This window comes from Schistocerca nitens, chromosome 5, assembly GCF_023898315.1.
Source record: "Schistocerca nitens isolate TAMUIC-IGC-003100 chromosome 5, iqSchNite1.1, whole genome shotgun sequence".
Lineage (NCBI taxonomy): Eukaryota > Metazoa > Arthropoda > Insecta > Orthoptera > Acrididae > Schistocerca > Schistocerca nitens.
The window spans coordinates 642979924-642992785 of NC_064618.1; the positions used below are offsets into that span (position 1 = coordinate 642979924).

Here is a 12862-nt window from a genome sequence, read left to right on the forward strand (position 1 = left end):
TCTGGGATAGTTGTACCTTTGATCAAGGTATCAAGAGCGGCAAATTTTCCAGTGTGCTAATAAATTCCACAGGTGTCTCCCTGTGCGTGACTAACGAGCGAGGCGGTGCACTGGAGCAAGGAGGTTCAATGGCCCGTCCGGCCACCCAGGCGTAGCTTTTTGTGATTTCCCTAAAGCACTAATGACAAATGCCGGCTTCTTTCTTTCCATAAAGAAATACCCGATTTACTTCCTGACCCTGCTCCTAATCCAAGCTTGTGTTCCGCCTGTAATGACCTCGTCGTCGACGGAACATTAAAGCACTATCTTCATTTCTTTTTTCACTCTTGTTCCTTTGCACACAAGTGCTGCTTAAAGGAGAGATGTTAGGTTGGCTCTTAAGTTCGTAGTGTTTTTGTTTTGCATGTTGGTTTTCCGGTTGCTATGGGTTTATTTATCGATTGTCATTTTTTATTTCTAATCACTCTTGGTATATGCGTTTACATATCGTCATTTGATCATTGACAGTGAATGAAACTGTGGACGCTACAAAATGCAGTGGCAAATGGACAAAATCGGAACATTTCAGACATATTCTTCTATTCGAGTTTACTCAAGGGTGACAGGAAAAGAAGCAGCAAGAAACATTTGCGCCGTGTATGGGTATAATGCTATTCGACCGAGCACGTCATGAAAATAGATTTCTCGTTTCAAGCAGGATCGTTTTGACGTTAGTGACTTTCCACGTTCAGGAGGACCGTCGGGGTTTGGTGAAGGTCGTTTAAGCGCATTAATCCACAATGAACCACGTCAGTATACTTGGGAACTGACAAATGTCGTGAACTGTGATCATACCGCCACTGTGTGTTATTTGCATGCAGTGGTGGAGGTTCAGATATCGGGTGTATGGCTACCGCATGCTCTGACTCAGAATCTCAAATATCAGTGGGTGGCCATATGTGCAACTCTGCTTGCTCGTCATAAATTGGCACGTGAACGACATCGACCATTCCTATTCTGTATCGTTACTGGTGACGAGAAATGGTTTCTTTATACTAACATAAGAAAAAGGAAGGAATGTTTGACCCGAAAGAAAGCAGCAATTCCCCGTACAAAGACCTGTGCGCGACCACGAAAGATAATATTCTGCATCTGGTGGAACAGCGGCAGTGTGGTGTATTACGATTTGCTTCCTCGAGGTGTAACAATCACTGCTGACATTTATTGGGAACAATTGAGTCGTCTTGCAGATCAGTCCAAGAACAACCACCAGGGAGAGTGCGTGAAGTGATGCTACTCCACGATAACACCCGCCCTCATTATGCGAGAATGACAAAAGACACTATACAGGATTTGGATTGGGAAGTCATTCCGCACCCACCTGACTCACCTGGTATTGCGCCTTCAGGTTTTCACATTTTCCGCTATCTACTGGACAACTTTCAAATAACTTTCCTTCAGGATGAAATGCACTCCTAAGATGGTACGACGAATTCTTCCACTCGAAACCTCGTGATTTCTATATTCGTGGAATCGAAAAGTTACCCCAGCGTTGGCAGACTGCTGTAAATAGTGTAGGTATGTATATTATACCTAAAGTCTCTGTTTCGTTATCTACACTACTGGACATTAAAATTGCTACACCAAGAAGAATTGCAGATGATAAACGGGTGTTCATTGGACAAATATATTATACTTGAACTGACATGTGATTACATTTTCACGCAATTTGGGTGCATAGATCCTGAGAAATCAGTATCCAGAACAACCACCTCTGGCCGTAATAACTGCCTTGATACACCTGGGCATTGCGTCAAAGAGAGCTTGGATGGCGTGTACAGTTACAGCTGCCCATGCAGTGATACCACAGTTCATCAAGAGTAGCGACTGGCGTATTGTGACGAGCCAGTTGCTCGGCCACCATTGACCAGACGTTTTCAATTGGTGAGAGATCTGGAGAATGTGCTGGTTAGGGCAGCAGTCTAACATTTTTTAGTATCGAGAAAGGCCCATACAGGACCTGCAACATTGGTCGTGCGTTATCCTGTTGAAATTTAGGGTTACGCAGGGATCGAATGAACGGTAGAGTCAGGGTCGAACACATCTGAAATGTAACGTCCACTGATCAAAGTGCCGTCAATGCCAACAAGAGGTGACCGAGACGTGTAACCAGTGGCACCCCATACCAGTGATACGCCAGTTTGGCAATGACGAATACACGCTTCCAATGTGCGTTCACCGCGATGTCGCCAAGCTCGGATGCGACCATCATGATGCTGTAAACAGAACCCGGATTCATCCGAAAAAATGACGTCTTGCCATTCGTGCACCCAGGTTCGTCGTTGAGTACACCATCGCAGGCGTCTAGGGTAACCACAGCCATGGTCTCCGAACTGATAGTCCATGCTGCTGAAAACGTCGTCGAACTGTTCGTGCAGATGGTTGTTGCCTAGCAAACGTCCCCATCCGCTGACTCAGGGATCGAGACGTGATTGCACGATCCGTTACAACCATGCGGATAAGATGCCTGTCATCTCGACTGCTAGTGATACGAGGCCGTTGGGATCCAGTACGGCGTTCCGTATTACCCTCCTGAACCCACCGATTCCATATTCTGCTAACAGTCATTAGATCTCGACCAACGCGAGCAGCAATGTCGCGATACGATAAACCGCAATCGCGAGAGGCTACAATCCGACCTTTATCAAAGTCGGAAACGTGATGGTACGTATTTCTCCTCCTTACACGAGGCATCACAACAACGTTTCACCAAGCAACGCCGGTCAACTGCTTTTTGTGTATGAGAAATCTGTTGGAAACTTTCCTTAGTGTGTTGTATTTATTAAACTTACAGAAAAACGCTACACACTTATGCTCCAGTCCATTAGTTATCTGATAGTAATACGAAATTCAACAGACAGAGAAACCCATCTACAATGCCGGAAAAAAGTAAACCCTTTTAGAGGTTTCCAATGCACTCAAAATTTGTTGTTGAGACAGCAAATATGGAGTACATGAAACGATTACATTTACAGATCAATAGCAAAAAGCTAATCTTGAGTATCAGGTGTAGACCACATGCTGAAACACCCATGTTAGTACTTGGTGTAGTCGCCATGGGCGGCGATGCAGCGCTGCAATCCAGTCGATCTTACAGATGACAACTACTGTCCTGGGATACGTTATCGACTGCTCTATATGTTCACGTGGTTGACGAATCGCACGAGGCACTTCTCGTTCCAGCATATCCCACGTGCTCCACTGGAGGCAAGTATGCAGGTCGTGATGGTCAGGATGTTGCTACACGTCTTGCAGAGCACGTTGAGTTTCACGGGCAGTGTGTGCGCGATAATTACCCCGCTGGAACAACATATCATTTTCCTGTTGCAAGAACGTTAAAAGAAAGGGTCTAACAAGATTCTCGATGTACCGATGGCTGGTTATCGTCCCCTCCAGAAACACCAAAGGTGAACGAGAGCTGTGGCTTATTGCACCCCGAGAGACAGCGCTCACCAGACCTACGTCATATGTGCAAACGACCATCACTTGCATGCAGGCAGAGCCTGCTTTCATCGCTAAAGACCATGGTGCGTCATTCCATCTTCCAAGTGATCCTCTAACGCACCAGTCCAGCCATGCACGTTGATGCTGTGGCATGAGTGGAAGATGGGCTGGAGTTGTGCGTGTCCGTAGTCCTACTGCTAATAACCGATTCACAACAGTCTGTGTTGACATATCTCTGCTCAGAACTTCCCTTATCAGTGCTGTGGCAGCTGTACGATATGCCAGTGATGCTCTTATGATACCACGATCCTGGTGGGCGTCTGTGCTACATGGACGTCCAGAACCCCATCTACGGGTGTGATAATTTTCACATGTCCACTGATACCAGTATCGTTGCACAACTGGAACAGCACATCAGACTTGCGTGGCATTTCTCCGAAAGGACCATCCCGCCACTCGGAAAGCCACAATTTGACCCCTTTCAAACTCGCTCAGTTGACTGGAGGAAGCATGTCTCCGTGGCATGGTTGCCTGTTTGCTTCACATGTTTGTACCACACTGAGCCTTCGGGCTGTCAGCATTCCTTATTAAAGGGTAAACATAGATGGGACTCTGGTACCTACGCCACTACGCTATCTGTTGGTGGAAGAGGTTGAAACCATTATTAGTACCTCTTCTATTATCTCCCAAGTGGCATATGCCGTCATCAGATCAAAATCGACGTCGTCTTTCCAGGTGTACCAATTATTTTCCAGCAATGTATTTCTATGAAAATGATTTTTCCTGTGAATAAATAGTTTATTTCTAGTTATACTGATGTTTTCGTTAACTGGTATGCTAGCAGATTAAATGTTCTGTAAATCTTGTGCTGGAGGTTAAGTCTGAATTAAAAAGCTTCATGTAGGGCAAATTCTTTGGTCCCACTGAACACTATCGTGAATGGCAGTTTTTAAATTATTGTTTTAGGTTTTTTAACTAACATTAATGCAATAGTGCAATGTTAAGGCATTTCATTGTATCGTACTTACATGAAGCGTACAGTCTAGACTCCTTTTCACATACGCTTCTCCACGGAATCAATAGAATATGACTGATGAAACGTAATGTTTTATCTGGGAAAATACACGATATTCGCCAGAGATCAAAAGAGGAAGATGAATAAAGTGTCTCCTCCTCCTCCTCCTCCTCCTCTCTCTCTCTCTCTCTCTCTCTGTCTCTCTGTCTCTCTCTCTCTCTCTCTCTCCCTCTCCCTCCCTCCCTCCCTCCCTCCCTCTCCATCTCAGTTTCTTTTTCGTGTGCATGTTTTTGTGTTTATATGTGTATTTTTACGTGTTTGTGCAAATTCATTTAAATTATGGTATTTTCATTGTATAGGCTTTCAAGGTTCGAAAACTATCACACTTCTCTTCAGTTCTGTAACCGCATTCTACCCATTTTCCTTAATGTCACAGACAGCGAATGCGGTGGCCACGACGCTGTACTTCCTCGCTAAAAACCCTCACGCCCAGCAGAAGCTGTACCTGGAGCTGTGTACCAAACACCCAGACCCCGGGACCCCACTGACTGCTGAGATCCTGGAAGACTGCAAGTTCCTCAAGGCGTGTGTCAAGGAGGCCCTGAGGTGAGCACCCTGGTGTACTCTGCGCTGCGTCACTTCCGCTGCTGCTGGCTGCCGATCAGTTGGTCGTCAAGACGCCCCCTCTTCACACGGGGTTGATAGCTGACGAGGACAATGAGGCAGAACGAATTACGTGGTTACATCTACATCTGTACTCCAGAAGCCACATTATTTTGTGTGGTGCAGGTCACATACAGTACCAGTGTCATTTTACACTTCCTCCCCCTTCCCCCGCCACCAATTCCTGTTTCAGTCGTGATTTTTGGGTGAGAAGAAGAGGTCTTGGTAAGCCTCTGTTTGAGCTCTCTCCAATTTTACCCTCGACATACATAGGAGGGGGAAGAAGTACGTTGGCTGACTTTTTTTACCTTACAGGCTACACGTTTGAAATAGAAATTCGTTCATGGAATAGAAGAAGTTGTCCAGGAGAACTGATTTAAATCTTGCTTTGCAACCTGTCAAAAATTTTATGTGATTAGGCAAATTATCAAAAATTTTTCTTGCTGCGTACTGAACTCCTTCCTGAGCCACTGAAAAGCTTTAACAGCAGGCAATAAAGGTAATTTTTCACTTAGCTTTGCAGATTTGATCATCACTGTTCGTCTTAAACTGTGATGGTTTAGTTATCATGAATATCATTAGTGAATATAAACGTCTTGTGACGACGCAGTTAAAATGCCTAGTTCCTTGAACAGGTGTCTATACGACCTCCGATTTTCTGTAGTCAATACTTTCTATGTAAGCGGTGAGTTACCCCAGAAAATGATACTATAAGACGTTACAGACTAGAGGTACACAAAATATGTAGCCAGTTTAATTAATTTGTTTTCTAGAGTAGCAATTATACGAAGAGTAAAAGTAGCTGAAATTAATTGTTTGCGAAGCTCAGTAATATGCTTCTTCCAGTTCATGATTTCATCAATATGTACACACAGAAATTTGGAACATTCTACCCTGCTTACTGACTCCTGCACACGCGCTACATCATTTGTTGCTATGAACTTATTTGTTGCATAGAACTGAACATATTCTGTTTTTTCAAAACTTAAGAGAGAAGCCGTTTTCAGATAACTACACTACTGGCCATTAAAATTGCTTCACCAAGAAGAAATGCAGATGATGAACGGGTATTCATTGGACAAATATATTATACTAGAACTGACATGTGATTACATTTTCACGCAATTTGGGTGCATAGATCCTGAGAAATCAGTACCCAGAACAACCACCTCTGGCCTTGATACGCCTGGGCATTGAGACAAACAGAGCTTGGATGGCGTGTACAGGTACAGCTGCCCATGCAACTTCGACACGATACCACAGTTCATCAAGAGTAGTGACTGGCGTATTGTGACGAGCCAGTTGCTCGGCCGCCATTGACCAGACGTTTTCAATTGGTGAGAGATCTGGATAATGTGCTGGCCAGGGCAGCAGTCGAACGTTTTCTGTATCCAGAAAGGCCCGTACAGGACCTGCAACATGCGGTCGTGCATTATCCTGCTGAAATGTAGTGTTTCGCAGGGATCGAATGAAGGGTAGAGCCACGGGTCGTAACACATCTGAAATGTAACGTCCACTGTTTAAAGTGCCGTCAATGCGGGCATGAGGTGACGGCACCCCATCCCATCACGATGGGTGAGACGCCAGTATGGCGATGACGAATACACGCTTCCAATGTGCGTTACACGCGATGTCGCCAGACACGGATGCGCCCATCATAATGCTGTAAACAGAACCTGGATTCATCTGAAAAAATGACGTTTTGCCATTCGTGCACCCAGGTTCGTCATTGAGTACACCATCGCAGGCGCTCCTGTCTTTGATGCAGCGTCAAGGGTAACCGCAGACATGGTCTCCGGGCTGATAGTCCATGCTGCTGCAAACGTCGTCGAACTGTTCGTGCAGATGGTTGTTGTCTTGCAAACGTCCCCATCTGTTGACTCAGGGATCGAGACGTTGCTGCACGATCCGTTACAGCCATGCGGATAAGATGCCTGTCATCTCGACTGCTAGTGATACGAGGCTGTTGGGATCCAGCACGGCGTTCCGTATTACCCTCCTGAACCTACCGATTCCATATTCTGCTAACAGTCATTGGATCTCGACCAACGCAAGCAACAATGTTGCGATACGATAAACCGCAATCGCGGTAGGCTACAATCCGACCTTTATCAACGTCGGAAACGTGATGGTACGTATTTCTCCTCCTTACACGAGCCATCACAACATCATTTCACCAGGCAACGCCGGTCAACTGCTGCTTGTGTATGAGAAATCGGTTGGAAATTTTCCTCATGTCAGCACGTTGTAGGTGTCGCTACCGGCGCCAACCTTGTGTGAATGCTCTGAAAAGCTAATCATTTGCATATCACAGCATCGTCTTCCTGTCGGTCAAATTTCGCGTCTGTAGCACGTCATCTTCGTGGTGTAGCAGTTTTAATGACCAATAGTGTACTTAATACTTTTTTGAGAAACAATGTTAACAATCTCTTCCGTTGCTTTCTGTTTAACGGGATTTACGAGGGTTGACTGAAAAGTAATGCCTCCACCTTCGGAACTCTCCAACAGTTGGCAGCATTGGTACACGGCAGGGACTGGCTTCTTCCGTAGCCTCTTCTCCACAGCTCCAGATAGCGGGAAGCCTTAGCATTGAACGGTTGTGTTGTGTGTTATAGTGTAAAGTATGTAACTATGCGCAGACGATTGAAGCAGCGTGCAGTCATTGAATTCTTGACAGCGGAAGGTGTCACCCTAAAGGAAATTCATCAGAGAATGAAGGCAGTTTATGGTGATAGTGTTGATGTGAGTACTGTGCGTTGTTGGACGAGTATGTTTAAAAATGTTGAGGCGGGAACATATGACCTGCGTGACAAACAAAAGAGTTGGACGTCCCGTGACAGTAACCACTGAGTTTCACAAGCAAAATGTTAGATTGATTCAGCCGATCGTCGTATCACTCAGAGAGAAACTGCAAGTACAATCGACATTTCACAAGAAAGTGTGTGTCACATTATTTCTTTTCTTGGCTGTCGGGAGATCTGTGCACGATGGGTACCCCGGATGCCACCATGGCAGAACTTCAGAGACTGAATCTCAGCACCACTCGGCATCCTCCATACCGTTCAGATTTAGCATCGTCTGACTTCCATCTGTTCCCAATAACGAAAGACAATCTGCGGGGACAGCACTATGCTTCTGACGAAGACGTTGAGAGAACTGTGAGACTGTGGTTGCGGAAACAGAGTGCCGATTTCGTCTGTGACGGCTTCAGAAAAGTTGTTTATCGTTGGCAGAAATGTATGCAATTGGCTGATGATTTTGTCGAAAAGTGAATATTGGTAATTAAAGATCACATTCTAATGATTATTGATGCGTTTGATTTATCAAAATACTCCCATCCAAACCCAGTTAACGAAGGTGGAGGCATCACTTTTCATTCAACCCTCGTATTATAACACTAGTATCATATCCAAAAATTCTATTTGTTCAGTGTTGGGTGGAAGGTCGTTGACATATGTAAGGAATAGGGGTGAACCCAAAATGAAACCCTCTGTGACCCCCTTTGTGATTTTTTTTCCTAGTAACTAAAATTTTCTTCTTTTCAACATTGCATGAAGTATTCAGCACAACCTTTTGCATTCTGTTTTTAAGTATGATTGCAACCATTTGCGTGTAAAACCATCAGTTCCATAAAACATGAGTTTTTCTGGGAGTGTAACATGGTCTACACAATTGAATGTCTTGAAAAGATCACAGAAAGGACCAACTCGCGATATTTCATTATTTAAGTCTTGTAATATTTTATGAGTGACTGTATGAATATCATTCTCCGTCGCGCAACACTTCTGGAATCCTAACGGTAATATTCTAAGTAAAATGGTTCAAATGGCTCTGAGCACTATGCGACTTAACTTCTGAGGTCATCAGTCACCTAGAACTTAGAACTAATTAAACCTAACTAACCTAAGGACATCACACACATCCATGTCCGAGGCAGGATTCGAACCTGCGACCGTAGCGGTCGCTCGGCTCCACACTGTGACGCACGGCCATTCCGGCCGGCTATTCTGTTTTTACTTAAGTGTATGACTACTCTTTAGTATATTAACTTATCGAATATTTTCGAAAAAGCTTCCTTTCCTGCCACGGCCGCACGGCCACTCCGGCCGGCTATTCTAAGTAAACTGTTTTTACGTAAGTGTATGGCTACTCTTTAGTATATTAACTTATCGAATATTTTCGAAAAAGCTTCCTTTCGTGCCATTTTTTTAAGAGCACAAGGGCTCCAAATTTGAACAGTAAACAACACATCGCAATAGATAATGCCTCTCTTTTAGCGCGTACCACTGAACAGCTTGAGCATCTCTGTGAATACTTCACCCTTACTGAATGAACCTGTGATGAAACACAGGTGAATATTCACCATTTCTTCTATCAGTCCTATCTTGTATGGATCCCAGGCAGATGAGAAATATTCAAGTATCGGCGGAAGTACAGTTACGTGTGTAACTTCCTTTGTGGGTGGGCTATAGCTCCTGTGGGTTCTTCAAATTAATCTCAGATTGTCAGACTATAGTTAACGTTTCCTTTGATTAGCTTTATGTGGTCGTTGTTTACTGGCACATGAGAGAAAGACGTGCTGTGTCAGTCACAAGACCAATGGCACTTATAAATAAATAAACCCATTTGGGAGAAGTGGAAGGCGTCCAGATTTTATGGGCCTTACATGAGCTTGATCCATAATGACAGTACGATACAGTATGAGATCCTCAGAAAATAATAATTATATTATATCAACAAAAGGCAATTGCAGTAAGCTCATGTACCGAAAACTACCAAAACAATACATACCAAAATATGGACAGGGGCATGGAAAAACAATTTAAAATGAAACACATTTTGGAGAGGAACCGAGCAGGTGGTTAATGGCATCGGAAAACCCCTCTTAACAAGAGAACAGCGAGCTTCAGCGCAGGAAGGGATAAGGCCAGAACAATACATTATTCCTTTTAACATAAATACAGCCTGGACTGAGGGTAAGTGGCTGGACAGCTTTAACAGGGCTAGGCTGCAACCCGGCAAGAAAAATAAAATTCACCTCTAATAAGATGGCGATTGGTTCAAGCCATACAGGGCGACGCAGACGCGACACAGTGGGGAGATTCCCATTACATAAAAGCATTTTGAGGACTAAAATTTCTAGATATCTCTCCCATCTCGTGGCGGATCGCACACATGTGTGGAAAATAGCGAGGGTGTTGAGAGCTCCGCTTTCTGCAAAGTTTGGATGATACGCTTCACATATCGTGGTGACTGATAGAAAGGAGGTAGTTAATTACTCCTGCGGGAATTTTTGTTGGCAAAGAAATTGTGCACGTCGCTCCAACCATTAGTGAGTGTGCAATAGCCATTATTTCGACTAGGGAAAGATAAACGTTCTACAGAACGCAGGAAAGTTGAGACTGAGTGAATTCAATCAAGGCCAAAGTAGGAAATTAGCGTTTCAGATCCAGTACAGAGACAACATAGTTGCAGATGCCGCTTGGTAAAGTACCATCAGACATTAAGCCACAGTAAATTTTGAGTCGAGATTTTGCTCACTCCAACTTGCATACCATTGAATATCAAAAGCCAGGATACTGACCTACCGTCACATTGAATATGTGAGAGTTATTTCATTGTTTAACAAAGTAAATTTTTTCTCCACCAACTCAGTCCATTGATCAGTTATGACATCGTAAATGTAAATGAGTTAATATAGATTTTAATCATTCTTTCCTGTGAAAAAAAAAGTTTCATATGTAAAGGTAAAGATTTTGATAATGTTGGTTCAATACGACCAAGAGTTAAATATTTTGTTCTTGAGTGTTGAAAGTAATTGAACATGATTGTTGTGTATCACTTGTCCCCTGAAAGCTCAGTTGATAAATTATATGTAGAATAAAACAGGGAATAGCTATTTTGTGTTTCTAGAACAGTACCCAAACTTCCACTTTTATTAATTCATGCATTCTAGTCAAATGACAGCAGCATTTCTAATGATTTTTGTTACGATCTGCACGTGATATTAGCTGACTTACAGGACCAGGTTCATTATTATTTAGAATGTCTGTTTAACACTTTGGACTTTCGAAAACAGTTCAGATGTTTTGTCCATTTGCGCGCTAAGTGGTAAGCTAAGTTTGCACACATTAGTCCGCTCACTGTGCAGACGCAAAGTGCGCACAACCTCACAAATGGCGACGTCTGCCAGGATGCAAAATTACAGCATTCTGATAGATTGAGGATTTGCTTTTGATAGATACAAAACACATAATCGTCCCAAACAATAAGCTGACGCAAATTGGAAAAAAAAGTAAATGTAAATGTGACTCAACTGTGTAGTAAGTGTAGATAGAATTGTATTCATGTCTTTCTTATTTGCTGGTGCAACACATCGTTGAATAGGGTTTTGTTGAGTTCTGACTCAACTCCATTAACCAAAAGGCTAAATGAAAGACGAGGAAACGGGTTCAAATATTGAATGTAGGACCATGGATGATATTTTGCGGTAGAATCAAGTCTTATGATCAAATGTTAATGCGTAGTCAGGTTTGACTTAGTGGAACGCTCAAAAATGGCAGAAAATAATCTATTAAGACAAAGAGAAGTCATGGAAGATCTTGATAGGATTGAGTTGGACACAAAACAGGTAAATCAGCGGTAAAAACATGAGATGGAACACGTAGAAATACACTATGTTCGGAAGTGAAGGAAACAGTTCACGAAAAACGACATAGGGAACGGTTACATCAGATGCCAGCTGGCGAAAATGGTGTAGATGAAAACGCCAAAATATTTCGAATGTTGCAGCGTTTATTACAACAATACCAGGAATCAGAAAAGCGTATAGAAGGGTGCGTAACACAAGGGCAAAAATAATTAGAGGGCAGCATAATACATCAAACAACACAGTTTCAAGAATCAGAAAAGCGTATAGAAGGGCGCATAACACTGGGGCTGAGAGAAACTAACAAGTAAATACAAAAAACGCGTGATAATATTCAAGGCTAATTAGATGAAATACGACCTGAAGCTAAGGAAGCGCAAATCACGCTTCAAACGCTCGTTACAGGGCACAAACAATTGAGAACATACATTGACGCTGTCCAAACAGACATGATTACTTGGCGTGAAGTTACGCAACAAACTGTTAAAAATGGTTAAATAACAGGTAGAAGCTTTTGCCATGAGAGCGACGACGAAAGCGAAACATGTTATTGCTGAGAAGACGTCTCACAAAAGAACGACAAAAGCAGCATTAAAGAAATTCGATGCTCCTATTTTAAAAATACAAGAGAAGAACGAAAATCAATTTCAAAGGCTGAGGTCGGATGTTTTACGTTCGATCGAAAGTCGAGGTGACGTAGAAAGTATTAATGAGCAGACGACGACAGAATCCACTTTAGTGTCGGTAGATACTACTGTGAAGACTGCAAAATCAACAGTTGCCGACAATAAGGCACAAATGGTACGCAAAATTACGTGTGACGTTAGACGGAATGACACGTGTGGATGCCAGTCCGATAGCGCAAAGGGCGAATGGGAAATTAGTCACCAGCGTATGCCAGAACATCACGGTAACCGTAGGGAACAGTGTGGATTGCGACCACTTGTTCAAGACAGAATAACAAGTAAATCAGGAATACAAGAGTGTGGTTTGCATCAAGGTTCAGTACGTCATGCACAAAGCGTGACATACGCTGATCAAACCATAGAGGC

At 43.3% G+C, this 12862-nt stretch overlaps 1 protein-coding gene across 1 annotated transcript in view; it reads left to right on the top strand.

Moving 5' to 3' along the window:
- LOC126259352 (probable cytochrome P450 301a1, mitochondrial) overlaps window positions 1–12862 on the top strand; it is a 222350-nt gene that overhangs the window by 135633 nt on the left and 73855 nt on the right. Inside the window, exon 9 of the mRNA XM_049956078.1 lies at window positions 4935–5104. Coding sequence (XP_049812035.1) covers window positions 4935–5104 — 170 coding nt within the window. The remainder of the gene's footprint in view (window positions 1–4934; window positions 5105–12862) is intronic.